Source organism: Xiphophorus maculatus, chromosome 23 (assembly GCF_002775205.1).
Source record: "Xiphophorus maculatus strain JP 163 A chromosome 23, X_maculatus-5.0-male, whole genome shotgun sequence".
Lineage (NCBI taxonomy): Eukaryota > Metazoa > Chordata > Actinopteri > Cyprinodontiformes > Poeciliidae > Xiphophorus > Xiphophorus maculatus.
The window spans coordinates 480,628-495,141 of NC_036465.1; the positions used below are offsets into that span (position 1 = coordinate 480,628).

Consider the following 14,514-nt stretch of genomic DNA (forward strand, 5'->3'; position numbering starts at 1 on the left):
GGCTCCGGGTCGAACCCAAGAGCAGCTGGAGTGCCGTGTTGGTGAGAATACTCAAGAAGTGAGGCAGGAAGTTGGTGAGAGCCGCAGAACGAGGAAACACAGCGGGAGGATACGCCACTCCCATCCAACTTCCAGATCCAAACGCAGCTGGAAGACGGGAAGGATCGGATCAGAACCAAGGTTCAAAATTCAGATTGATGGACTGAAACTCCAAATACAGACAAATGGCCAAAGGTCAATCTGATCCTCCACACAGTTTATATTGTCAGTCACTGAAATCACAGCACTGATGTCATCTCCACGAGGCTGGCAGAGAGCGATCCAATCAGTTGCTTCAAACCAGCCTGCCGGGCCTCTTCTGCTCCCTGTCACCATTTCATAGCAGCCATCTTCCCAGCAGGTCGTCTCTTCACCAGAGATTCATATTCAGAGCAGAGAGGAACCAGATCATGGTCCCATCTCCCCAGAGGAGGTTTTGGTTTGGAGACGTTAGCATCCTTAGCATCGTTTTCTCTGGTGGAGCAGCCGACAAACTGGTGAAAAGTTGAGAGGCCTGATTAAAATCACCAGATATTGCCACAAATGCGTTGGAGTGTTGTGTCTGTATCCTAGCAACAACAGAGCTGATGACATCACATGCATCATCGGCAGCCACTGAGGGTGGAACGTAAACAGCTGCCAAAACAACACAGACTACAGCCCAGTTCACACCACACGATTTTACAATTTTCCAAACCTGAGACACTAGCAGACAATAAACCGTAGGTGTATCGGGTCGGACCGGGTCGGACCGGCCGTGTGTCCAGCCACAAGGCAAGAGCAACACACCACATGAACTGATTTCTCTCACCGACATTCAGATTCCAGACAGGAAGTCCCGTAAAACCCCAAACAGACGTGAATTTAGAGTAAACCAACACGGTTTAGTAGAAGCAACAGATAGTTTGTGAGCTTATCTTAAAAGATGTAACAAAAAGAAAAGGACGGGGCTTTATTTGCTGCACTGTGATGTGGAGGTGAGTTTGTTTTTCCAACGTCACCATTTATGTGTTTAGATTGTTTTCTGTTTTGTCGTTTCTTTAACCTTCATCAGTTAATTAGTATTTCCCATGTTAATGTTTAAAATTACATTGAGAACAATGGGCACAAAATAATGGCTACAAGTCCAGTTAACTAGTTTTAAAACCAGCATTAATCAAAGTTTTACTACCTGCAGTGCATGTGGATTCATGACGTAAAGTCCTGACTGGATGAACAACCTTCTCTTTATAACCTTTATGTCACGTTAATGATGAAAAGTTAGCGGGTTCATCAACTGCTCTACCAGTTTCCCTCCAGTTCCTCTGCTGGTCATTTCTGTACGAAATGCTGAATAAACATTCATGATGTTTCCACATATCATCTCTGATGTCTCGGACTCTCGGCTGCGCCATGTTTGGGATTCCCCTCCGTTCTCACGTCACCGTTCTGATTGGCTACCTGTCGCATTCAGCAGGCTGCGTTAACGCTCCCAGTCAGGGAAAACCTGCCAACATGTTGGATCGGAGCGGCAGCACCACAGGCAGGATGGTCGGTTATCGCGAGAGACAATCTTGGAACGTCGAATGTCCTCAGATTGTCTTAAGGGGAAAATCAGGGTAGTGTGATCTGGGCTTAAGGTACCGAAACAATGACCTTTGACCCCATAACAGCCTGCAGGAAGCGTGGACTGACTTTGATTAGGGTTTTCCTCCCTGCTTGGCTGTAGAACCAGAACCAGGACAACTTTCCAGAACCGATGGAACCTTGAAGGTGATTCTGTACTCTGCAGCAGATCCAAAACACCAGCAGCTCTACATATGAAGGTAGTTCAGTGGCCTAGTCAAAGTCCAGACTGAGATCGCGTTAAGATGCTGCAGCCTGACGTCAACAGGCTGGAAAACCCTCTAATGAGAAGGTCAAAGTTCATCCTCTGGGATGGGCGGAGGCGACTAGTTGTTGGGTTAGGGTGTGAATCCACAAAGGGTCCAGTCGGTTCTGAGAGACGAACACGGCCTGGCTTGATCCGGCCCGCTTCAGGAACAGCATTCCGGCCCCCGTTGCTTATCTGGGATCCGTAAATCTGCAGCAGAACCAAACGCAGGATGCATCCGGGCCGGGTCAGGACGTCCTCTAAGCAGGAAACCCCGATCGGATCAGAACCGCAGAGTTATCACCGTCTGAATTCCCAGGATTCCTGGAAAAGTCCAGTCGGGATCAGAGCCGGCTGGTCCGGTTCTGAGGCCTCTGACCCGGAACGGCAGAACCTTCTGGATCCACAACCAGCCGGTCTACAGAACCGTTTCAGAACCTCCTCACCTCCAGGTGTTTCTCTGACTCCGCCCTCTTAGAGATGTCCAGGTGTGGGGCTCCGGGTATATATATATATATATATATATATATATATATATATATATATATATATATATATATATATATATACTGGGAGTACTGGGAGCAGTGAACTGGTTGTGGCTTCAGCTGGCGCTCCAGCGAGGCTCAGAGGACAGAACAACGGAGACGCTGTTCCACCGAGAACAGAGCGCCGATTGTTCCTGACCGACTGGAGACACACACTGGGAGGACTGGGAGGACTGGGCCAGAACAGCCCGGCTGCAGACTGGTTCCTCTGGTTCTGGAGCTGCTGGGTCCGGTTCCTCCATCGGCCTCCAGTTGAGTCATGTGATCGGCGGTTCTGCTGATCTGATTGGCCGATCGGACCATTGATCCGGTGATGGAAGCAGTCTGGAGGTTTTGGTTCTGGTTCTGCTCCAGTCCTTCCAGTCAGTTAAGTTGGACTTGCAGCTTCCAGAACTAATCCAACAAATAGATCCCAGATCCTGGATCAGAACCACAGACTGACCTGAATGGAGGACCTGGAAGGTTCTCTTCAGGAGAGATGGAGCTCATCAGAACCTCAACAGATTCTGGAGTAAACCCACAGAACCAGACGAGACGAGACGCTGCAGATGCTCTATCAGTCTGCTGAGAGCAGAACCAGAACCAGAACCTGAACAGGCTCAACAACCTGATAAAGAAGGCTGGTTCTGGTTCTGTTTGGTTCTGACTGTGGAACCTCTGGAAGTGACGATGCATAGAAGGATTCTTCAGAAAAACGTCTCCATCAGCCTGTCTTTGGTCAGAGGCTTCTCCAGACTCGCTGCGACACAGACTGCTGCAGGACGGATCAACAGCCAATCAGTAAAGGACGTTTGATTCCAACACCTGAACCCAGAGTTCACCTGTTGACTCTTCATCATCTTCTTCTTCCTCTCACACCTGAAGGAGTTCTGACTGATCTGGGCTCAGAAACCAGAACTGGACCTGCAGTCAGAACCCGAGACCACGCCCTCACCTGTCCAGGTGTTCTCAGCGGACCGTTCAGCCCAACAAGCTCCAGACTTCCAGAACCGGGCCTGTCAGGATCTGGGTTTTACCTGCTCTGGTTCTGGTTCCGATTGGACCTGGAACCTGCTCTGGTTCTGGTTCTGACTGAACCTGGACCCTGCTTTGCCCCCATGTGTTCAGTACCAGAACCGGTTCGGTCCGCTGTCTCCCTCCCAGTCTCAGTAAACTGGTTCTAACTTTCTCACCTCTGATCCGGTCTGCTCTGTGATCCGGTCCAGTCCGGTTCCTGGTTCTGGTCCGGCTCTGAGGTTCCCTGCTGGTGTCGGGTCCGGTAAATCCGCCAGTAAAGCCCGGAGTCGGGCTGGGTCGGACTGGGAACTCTGGGAGGAGAAGCTCCGCTCTGACCGGAGGAAAACAGCTACCGGCAATGTTAAACGGCTGTAGCTTCCGGTCTCTTTCACAATAAGAGGCGCCAATCTGCGCATCGCTTCCGGTTGAGATAAATCTGATGTAAGACTCAGACCAGTTATCAGATTTATCTGAGCAGGGAGCAGAATATCAGCTTATAGCTTCACCGGGTCATAAGACATGAAATAAAATAAATTAAAATAAAAGTAAATAGAAAGATATTTAAATTTGACCTTAAATTATTGTTTAATGTTAAAATGAGAATATGATTTTCATTTGTTTATTGCCCAGTTCAAATCAGACTGAAATCTCAGAAAAATGAACAGAAACACTTTTGATCAGCTAATTATGTGAATATTGATTAGTTATAAATGTAACCTGGTGTAACCTGGTTTGGACCTGATGTAACCTGGTTTGGACCTGGTTTGGACCTAATGTAACCTGGTTTGGACCTGGTTTGGACCTAATGTAACCTGGTTTGGACCTGATGTAACCTGGTTTGGACCTGATGTAACCTGGTTTGGACCTGATGTAACCTGGTTTCTACCTGGTTTGGACCTGATGTAACCTGGTTTGGACCTGATGTAACCTGGTTTCTACCTGGTTTGGACCTGATGTAACCTGTCCATCTGAATTGGTGCTAGCAGACGGTCATCTACCTCCCAGCTGGTCAGCTGCAGATGCTTGTTTCTGAGCTGCCCGGTGCAGAGGAAGTCCTGCAGGACGCGGCGTCCTGTCCTCAGCGGTGAGAAGCTGATGGTGGTGGAGTTTCCTCCTGGCCCAGCAGACAGGAAACAGGAAGCGGCTGAGACAATAAGCGGCATTCCTCAGCGGCTGACGGAGGAAACGATCACATGGAGTTTTCCTCATCAGGGCAGGAAGAGCAGCCAGAGCTGCTCCTCATCATCATCTTGGATTCTTACAGCTCTACCGGTAGAACTGGTTCCCCACAGCGCCACCCTGTGGACACCCTGCTGTTCCTACAGCTCATGTTGAACCAGATCCTCTGAACAAACATCACCGGGTTTAATCTGTTGATTCTCAGAGAAATTTAACAACCAAATATTCTCATTATTTAGATTTAATTCTTTACTTTTTATAAGCTTTTTTATTGATGTTTTGCTGTAAATGTGTTTCTGATGAAGAGCGGAGCTAAGACTGCTGCAGTCAGTGAACACAGACACACATTTACCTAAAGGCAACCCAACCAAACAGTTATGTTGGACTTGAGTCCTGAATCTGAGCAAACAGAGGCTGCATGTGGGATTCTCCAAGGCTCGGTTCTTAACCTCTTTTATTCAACACATTAAGCCTTTAATCATTTCCTGCTGGGCATTAGGTCACTTCCTGTTGGCTAAAGGATGGAGCTTTAGATGTTGTTCATCTTTCTGGACCTAAACGGTTTTATCAGCTCTGAGTCATGTGGACTCGTCAGGCCCTGTTCAGTCCGTAATCCCAGAACCAGAACTCATTGGCTCCGGATTTACCTCTATGATCAGGAAAGACAGAAACCTTTCAAAGTTATCAGTTTTTAGATGTTCAACTGATTAAAATTGACATTTTAAACTAAAGCTTTTTTCCTCATCTTGGTCTTCTGCTAGTTTTCTTCTGGCAGGTGTCCACCAGAGGGCGCTGCAGGCCAGGCAAATCCTGAAGTTCCTGCAGAAACAAGCGGCTGCTGATGAGCTACAGTCACAGATTAACAGCAATAATCTGGATTATTTAGCCTTTTAGAAGAGAGAAAAGAACTGAGTTCATGTTTCAAAGTCATATTTTCACATTGTTCATTCGTTTATGAATGTCACAGTTTCAAACTGTTGAATAGTTGAATAGTCAGCTAAATTTAGCTAACATACATAATATACACTTGCAGACAGGACTTTCAAAATAAAAGCTTGGGCTTGAGAATTTATATATAAGCTAAACATTGATCTTACATTTTTATGAATAAAAAGGTGAAATAATGACTGAAAACTGAACTCCCTTCTTACAACAGGTGAAATCGACCCGTTGTTAATGTTTGACTGTAACGTTGAAACAGCGCCCCCTATGTTTGGCTCCAAACAGACCTTCTGGTCCTACAGCAAACCTTCATGACGCCAGCAGAATGACATCATCACCTCCAGGTACGGACCAATGACTCACAGGGACGGAGGTACAGGAACCTTTATTGATCACACGCGTATCGAACTGATCAGCTTTCTAATCAATAACAGTTTAATTTGGTCTTGGAGGTAAAAAATGTTTCAGTTTCATTCATTAAAGCGGTTTCAGTTCAACACATGAAGCATCCTTAAATTTCACAGGAAGTCTGGAAAGATCTACAAAATAATTATTTACTGATTATAATTTATTAGGATTGAATTTAAACTAGAAGATCACTGGAACAAAACTACAGTTTGGGAAAATATGATCAAAACGCTTCATTAGAAAACCTGGAGCTTAGGGGTTCTGAGGTCAAAGGTTGAGAAGCTGAGAGGACATTCAGCCTGAACATGGGGTAGACCAGGGGTGTCCAAAGAGCGGCCCGGGGCCTTTTGTGGCCCTACATCTGAATTTTTGTGACCCGGCTGGTGCAGATGAAGACTTTTTGTTTGTAATCAATTATCATTGAAAATGATGATTTTCTTACAATGGAAAAAATAAGTACGACACAGTATTAGTGTTTTTATAACAAAGTTTTATAATTAGTAGAGCCACGTTTTTCTACAGACTTTCACTGGAAAGCCGACTTTGTTGCAACAAAATCAGCTTTTTTATTTATTCATTTGTTTTGAAGGAAAGTGAAAACATCCTGTTCCTATAACTGAGAATCAATTTGCTATAAAATAATTTGTAAACTAGATGTTTCTCTTTTACAGCAAAATCCTTTCATGTTTGGATCTACAGCGAACAACCTACAAAAATATTGGATGAGTATTTGCTTTATTTTGTGTTTTTATTTTCTTGGCCTATTTAATACTTTTGACCTACAGGACAAAAAGTTTGGACACCCCTGGTGTAGACAGAGGTCAGCGGACAGTTTGGTCATTCAGAGGTCAGCGTGTGGACAGAATGGGTGGAGGCAGAGGACAGGGACAGACACTGGAGGACTGGGAAACGTCTCCAGCTGGAGGTGATCAAGCAAACCAACAGCCAGCCGGTGAGAGGAGGACAGTCCCTCAGTGAAGACAAACTCCTAGGTCTCCTCGTCGTCGCTGTGCTGCGCCTTCTCCTCGCTCACGCCGCTCTCGTCGATGTTCTCCAGAGAGTCCGCCCGCTGCAGCGTCAGGTCCGCCGGGCTGACGGAGGGCAGCGTGTTCTGCTCCGGGTACATCCACGGCTTCAGGGTCGGGTCGTGTTTCCGCTTCCACTCCGGGTATTTCAGAGATGCCTTGTAGATCTTCCTCATGGCCTGGCGGGACAGAGACGGCAGGACAGGGTCGGACAGGGGACAGAGACTCCATCTGCTGGAGGAACCGGACCGACTTTTACCTTCGGAGCCACGAACTGAGAGACTCTGTTAACGACCCACTTTGGTAAAGAGCCTGCAGGACACAGGAGGGGACAGGACTCAGGGTCAGGTCTCTGGGAGGACAGAACGGAGGACAAAACTCTGAAAGTCTTCCTGCCTCACCTCGGGGGTCCACCTGGGTCAGGTAGTAGAGGGTGGCGCTGGCGGCACTGTTGGATTGGATCAGGTAGCCCGTCAGCAGAGACACGGCTCGGACATAGTCCTTCTTAGGAGGATGTTGCTATGGAGACGAACAGACGGGAAGTTTGGATTCTTACATGAGAGAGCAGTGTGACGACTTCCTGTGGTTCTTGTAAACATGATCCTTCTGCCGTAACTAAAGAGTTGTAAACATGCTGCTGAACTCAGCAGGGAACAGGAGACGGGTCAGTACTTTCCAGAACCTTTGTCTGCAACCCGACCTCCACCAGCAGCGGCAGCAGCGGACACTGACCGGGTGTTTGACGGAGTAGTTGATGATCATGTAGTCGCTGCCGAGCGGAAGCCAAGACCGCATCGTCACAAAGTCTCGGTTCTTCAGAGGCGTCGGGCATTTCCCTTCAAACAGACACCAGAGGGGGAATAAATGAAGTCATTCTATCCAAGCTGAACTGTTCATGTTCAACATCCAGCCAAAGATGAATCACATTCCACAGGAAGTGACCGTAAAAACCAGGAATCTGCTGATAGACGTCTCCTCTGCCCACCAATGAGGGAAAACTTCTACCAACATTCACACCCGATTGGATGTTTTTACTTAATATTTAAACATCAGTGGAGACATTTGGTCTTTCTAAGCTTTCTCTTTGCTGTTTTGCCAATAGGTTTAGCATGAAAGTAGAGTTGGAGGAATCCAACCTGCACTGGGAACAAGAATTATGTCGATGCTGCCTCAAAGCACCGGTACCCTCTACTACTGCAGGGCGTGCTGCAGAATACCGGTCAGAGGCTTTCTGCAGGGCCACAACACACAAGGATGGACACCAAACTGCCAAACCCCTCGGCAGCTTTAAGGAGTAAAGACCTGTTTCAATGTTCCCTGTCCAGGATGAAGACAGCACCACAAACCAAGCATCTCAGGGAGGCTGAAAGTCTGAGCTTCAGCAGCTGGAGGATGCTCTCCGCTCCCAATTTTAGGTTGTGCTACACTGTTCATTTTTAACACCCATAAACACCCAATCAGGACCAGACTTTCCTCTATTTTATGATTTGAATGTCGAGGCTGGTCTGGTTTGGAGTCAGATTCTGGAATAAAGTCTGGACCGGGTCCAGTGGCACTGACAGGAGTAATATCCCACGTCTGCGTTGACCGTCAGTCTGCCGATGTCGTAGGTGTCGATCATGTTGGTGTCCCACTTCTTACGGTAGCTGGTGTCATGGAGGACGTCGTACAGTGTCTCTGCCGTCACGTCTTTGCACACGATCCTCATCTGGAACAGAGACAGAGAAGAACCGGTTTCACCAGAACCAGGAGCAGAACTTGGACCTAAAGGTCAGAGGTTGTGGAAGTAGAACCATCATCAACAGCTTCCATTGGATGGCCACCCTCCCATCCACCAGTAACGTGACTCCAGGCTGGGCCACATGAACTTCTTGTGTTGGGTTCTGTTCTTCAGGAAAGTGACGTCTAAAGTTCAACTCTCACATGACCTCTGAAGGAGACACCTGATCACTGCCTTGCTCAGAGGCAGACCAGCTGATCAGGGGCTGCCAGGTGATCTGGAAGCTCAGGTGGAGCTGAGCAGACGGAGTCATTCAGCTTTAATGAAGAGAAAACCCAACAAACAGCAACAAACCCAGAGGAACCAGCAAGAACAAGCAGGCAGACAGGAAGTCCTCCAACCTGAGGAACCGACCACAGGACCTCCCTGGGCTTCAAACCTCCAGATGTCAACTTTCTAAATTTTGAACCACTTGGTTCTAGCTTCAGCCTTGTGATCCAGTTCACCACGATGCTGGAGAACCATCAGATCATCAACAAGCTGTTCCCAGAAAACGTCTTGATCCAACTCTTCATCCAAATTTGACTGTAAATGTGGTGAAAACTTCAGGGTTGGGAGGCGATCAGACGAGAACAACCCACAACTGGAGACTGAGACATCTCTGAGGATCTAAAGACTGAATGAAGATCAGGATGATGACGAGCTGCTGGTACCACCCAACCTACTTCAGACTGCTAGTGACTCTGTCCAGGAGTTAAACTGCAGCCTTCAGCCTCTTCTTCCTCACTGGTTACCGGATACCATGGGAGGCGGCCGCTACCTGCAGGACGTCATCTTTTCCAGGCTGTAATCTTTCAGGGCCGTCAGGCTCGGCTGGGCGGCTGTCATTGGATCCGTGTAACTCAATCAGCAGAACTCAGGAACTGCATCAATCATTCAGGACGTCCTGAGCTTCAGCACCCAGCTGCTGCAACTCATCAGCAGGCGATGATGCCGGGTTCGGGGCGTCTTCAACAGACTGGGTGTCTATGGGGGTTCAGGGCATCTTCGAAGGGTTCAGAATGTGTTGGTCGGGTTCAGGCCGCTTTGGCCCGGCGTCCTGGCTGGTTCAAACCTGCAGCTTCTCCTGATGGAACCTTCTGGAAGAATTGCTTCAGACTGCAGCTGCTATGGACGATCCAGACCCAGAGTTGGTTGAACAACCGATTCAGTTACTGAACAATTTAGTCTTTAACCAATGAAGGAGATTTGATCGGCTCCTTCTATCAGCTCCTCCTCGTTTCTGATGATCCCAACATCCGGGTCTGGGTCAGAGCCTCTCCAGCTGTTTTCCCAAACACTTCCTGCAGAGTTTCAAAGTAATGGCTTCCTGTTGTTATATATATATTCTGCAGAGTTTCAGGCTGAAGGTCGAAGGATCTGATCTAAAACCAGCCAGTCAAGTGGGTCCATCAGAACTTCCTGGACCGACTCAGGTAGATTCAGGTGACAGAGATGGTCAGCTGGTCCTCACAGTGACCTCAACCTTCAGCCTCTCCACCTTCACCTGGAGGTCACCAGGTCACCAGCACCAGACGGACAGAGGTCATGACCTTACCTGAGCAGAACCACCTGGAGGCTCACACAGGTCCAGAGCCAGAGATGACCCGGTGAAGCTGGAGGTCCAGAGAAGGAGACGACCTTTGACCTCCTGAATGCAGTCGGTGCCTACATTACCCACAATGCACAGCAGAACCTCACAACACGGGTTCTGGAGGATTACAGACAACACTGACTGGAACTGGTCTGGATCCTGCCAGAACCAGGATGCGTTTTCTTCATAAACAGAACCACCAGTTTCTGGAACAGAACCATGAAAAGGTTCTTGTGGTCCATACGCTGTGAAGCTTTAAAAGTACGGAACCAGAACCGAGCCCTGCTGGTTTTTTGATAACAAAAAGTCAAACTGCTGCGGATCTCGTGATCCGCCTGGAAACTGGACCGGGTTTTCCTCCGGATCCGGTTTCAGCTCCAGTTTCAGATGTTTCCATGGGTTCTGATGACCACATTCCTCAGAAGGTCTGGTGGTACCGGGTCAGCAGGTTCTGGAAAAGTTCACACTGTAGTTCTGGATTTCTGAGGAACCCAGAACTACACAACACACACCCCAACACACACACACAACACACACACTGCGGACGGAACCAGCAGGAAAGTCTCATCTGGACCTGCTGAGGTTAAAGTGAAATGTTTCCTGGAGCTTTTATTGTGAAGGTCTCCCAGGTGAGTTACCTTGATCTTCTGGACCGAGCTGCTGTCCTGCTCGCGGCACCAAACCGTCACTCCGCCCTTGTGGTACCGGCTGCTCCATCCGTCCGGACTCAGACACTGATCCTTAAAGGAGGAGAAGTCCGAGTCGTCCGGGATCCGAACCGGCATCTCCGTTCGGTCAGGCCGCCTGGTTCCGGCGTTCCGAGCAGAACCGGACCGTAGGAGGAGGAACTGGACCACAGAGACAAGCAGCGGATCCTGGAGCGGGTCAGAGAGCAGAACCTCAGGCAGAGCCGGACCGGGACTCGTGTCTGAACAACACCGGGTCCAGGTTCGGGTCTGAGATGCAGCAGGTGATGCTGCAGCTTTTATCCACCTCCTGCTGCACAGATAGGTCAGACAGTCAGAGCTCTCACTCCGCTTGAAAACAGCGGATCAGGTTCTGGCTCAGGTAGAACCCGTCCCACCTTCGGTCTCACAAACATTTATAAAAAAGTTCTTAAAATCCAGGTTTTATTTTGATAGTTCTGCTTTTGAATTTTCATATTACCCAAACATTTATCTCTGTTGACTAAATAATTAGCTAAGTTGTTAGCTTCAAACTAAATAAAGCAGGGTACTTAGTATAGAGCTAAATATTTATGGTATTAAATATTTACCATAAATATGGTAATTTATTTATTAAATATTATATATTTAATACCATAAATATTTAGCTAATTAAATGTTTAGGTTGAAACTCATTTATTAATGAGTGAATAAAGTGGTGACTGTGTAATTTAACAAAGCGCTCCACCTCCACCAGACTCTTCCAGACCGGCCTTGTGCCAAAATCTGCTCCCTGTAAAAATCTGCTCCCTGTAAAAATCTGCTCCCTGTAAAAATCTGCTCCCTGCGGCGGATCTGATCATCTCCACGGCGCTTCTGATCGATTTCTCAGTAAAACAACTCATATAATCATGTCAAGGTTGTAACTTTCAGTTTAATCAGCTGCTAACAAAATGGTAAAATAAATAAATGATTGAGGTTTTCTTACGCTGTTTTGTGTTATTTTAAACGCCAAGAGAATCGGTTTTTCCCCAACTTTTGTCACTTAAACTTGACAAATAATAGTCTGTAAAAGAAAATACCAGAAAGGCAGAATGGACAAAACCACTTGGATTCTCAGGTTGTGTACTTATGTACGATCTTAAATGGGTAAAGTTGTAATTAACAGATGTGATGGAAATCTGTCTTTCTAAATAAAAAAATAATTACAAAAAAAACCCTGACAAGTAAAAGTCAGTCACCAAACAGTTTTCCAACAGGTAGTGTGAATTTATATATTTTCATTGCTGATATAAGAGGATGGAAACTGGCTGATATCAGGGCACAAAAATGAAAACTTCCTGAAAGATGAGAGTGTAGACTTTCTGGTAAAACCCGTTCTAATGTAAAATATGACAGGTTACTGGATTAGGGACATTTCTAGTTTACTACATACTATCACACATAACAATTTTTCAGAATTTGGAAACAGTTACTCTTTATTTCCCAAAGTTATGGGGGAGGAGAGAATGGATATTTCAGCTGTCTGTAATAATCTGTTCCCCCTTCATAACATGGGCACAAATTAATTTACTACCAAGTCTTTAATTGTGTTTATTCCTCTCTTCATCAGCAACAAATCCTGCAAGTTTGAAAACATTTGCTATATTTTTGCCAGAGTTATGAGGGGGAACCAAATATTTTAGCCATCTGAAATAAGCTGTTCTTTGTAGGGGGAACAGATTATTTCAGGCGGCTAAAATATTTGGTTCCCTCCTCATAACTCTGGCAGATAAACAGCAAATTTCACAAAAATCACAGGACTTGTTGATGTAGAGAGGAATAAACTCAGTTAAAACCTTGGTAGTAAATTAATTTGTTCCCATGTTATGAAGGGGGAACAGATTATTACAGACAGCTGGAATAATCCCACCGGTTCCCTCATTGCTTTTTCAAATAAAGAGCAACCGTTTCCAAATTCTCAGTGATTGTAATGTGTGATAATATGTTTGAACCACTAAAAATTAGCAACTAGAAATTTCTTTTATCCAATAATCTGTCATATTTAACATTAGAAGAGGTTTTCCAGAAATACTCTCATCTTTTCAGGAAGTCTAGTCTTCCTGTCCTATTAGCAACTTCCATCTTCTTATATCAGCAATGAAAAATGATAAATTCACACAACGTGTTGAAAAACTGTGTTTAGTGACTGACTTTCATTTGTCAGGCTTGAGACAAAAGTAGGAAAAAGAGCGATTCTCTTGGTGTTTAAAATAACACCAAACAGAGTAAGAAACCCTCATTTATTCATTTATTTTACCATTTTGTTGTTGCTTCTTTTTTAAACAACAGCTGATTAAGCTGAATGTTGCAACCTTGACATGATTATAATGTTTTACCGAGAAATCGATCTGAAATGAACGGATCCTCTCTGGCTGCAGTTCGCGCTCCCACCACAGGGGGCAGAATTTCACACAAGTCCTCTTCAGGCTTAAAAATCCAACCCAGAAAGTGAGGTGCATCCTGGGAAATGTAGTGAACTGCATCGATCCTGATGCCAGTCCTAACCCAGTTCAATCAACCAACCAATCAGGGTGTCTGCTGTGGTTCAGAGTAACTCATCTGTTCAGGAGAGGATCTGTGAGGTGCTTTCAGGTGCAGCTCAGAGATCTCCGGCTCCTGTCTGGATGACATCATCAGGGTCACCTGCTGACAGGTAAGCCTCATCTGGTTTCTGATTGGTCCGTCAGAGGAACCTGGAGAGGATGCAGTTCAGGTAAACTTCCTGTCTGGGCTCTGCAGCGGTGGGCGGAGCCACAGACCAGGTGTCTTCATCAGGTAGCGGTTCCGGTGTTCCGTCTGACAGAATGTGGGAAGCACAGCTTCCAGAACCGGTCCGGTCCAACATCCAACAAAGGTTCTGGGATCCGGTCTGGCTGCTTCCAGGCTTCAGTACATCTGATGAATCCCAGAGAAAGTCTACTGCGCCGCCAGCAGGGGGCGCTGGAGTCCATCAGTTCATTGGATCTTCATTCTCTGTAGCCGGGTCGGCCCAGTTTGATGAACAGAACCCTAGAACAGATTACAGAGTTCTGATGGAAACTAAAATCACTTTTCTCCAAATTTAGCTTCTGCTACTGGTTCCAGTTAAATCCAGATTATAATCCCAGATTCTCACATAAAAATCTCTCAACAATCAGATCCGTCAGAACCCAGAGGTTCTGAGGTTCTGTAGAACGGCTCGGTGGTTCAGGGACTCCTGATCATTGTTCTTCTTTTAATCTGAGTGATTCCTTCAGCCGAGTTCTGATCCGATTCTTCAAAAATTCATTTAAAACAGGAAGAAGCGGCTCGATGACGTTGTCGCCTAATTTGCATATTTGTTCATGTGATCCAGACAAATCGATTTAAAACACAAAAAACATCTAGAAGATCTAGATCATGAGTTTAATCATGTAAAAGATTTGAACTAAAGGAAGACAAATATGACTCCGATTTATTTTAACAGTTAAAAACATTTGAAACATG

General features: G+C 46.3%; 2 protein-coding genes across 8 annotated transcripts in view; both read right to left on the reverse strand.

The window, feature by feature from the left end:
- Positions 1 to 4,703, reverse strand: part of arap3 (ArfGAP with RhoGAP domain, ankyrin repeat and PH domain 3) — a 26,352-nt gene extending 21,649 nt beyond the window's left edge. For 3 of the 7 annotated variants that reach the window (XM_023328362.1, XM_023328355.1, XM_023328358.1), the window contains exon 1: positions 3,612 to 4,006. The gene's annotated coding sequence lies outside the window, so the exon portion shown is untranslated. Of the gene's footprint in view, positions 1 to 1,210; positions 2,334 to 3,611; positions 4,007 to 4,433 lie in introns of those variants that run through there. The other 4 variants (XM_023328356.1, XM_023328357.1, XM_023328359.1 and 1 more) reach the window with 4 other exon arrangements.
- A 1,219-nt stretch (positions 4,704 to 5,922) lies between these two features.
- Positions 5,923 to 14,488, reverse strand: LOC102237732 (START domain-containing protein 10-like). Its single transcript, XM_005812287.2, has 7 exons — positions 13,386 to 14,488; positions 10,981 to 11,217; positions 8,550 to 8,697; positions 7,722 to 7,825; positions 7,391 to 7,508; positions 7,249 to 7,301; positions 5,923 to 7,168 (listed from the first exon to the last, which is right to left on the reverse strand). The coding sequence occupies exons 1-7, from the start codon at positions 13,530 to 13,532 to the stop codon at positions 6,953 to 6,955; spliced, it is 1,023 nt and encodes a 340-aa protein (XP_005812344.2). The 5' UTR covers positions 13,533 to 14,488; the 3' UTR covers positions 5,923 to 6,952.
- Between the last annotated feature and the right edge of the window lie 26 nt (positions 14,489 to 14,514).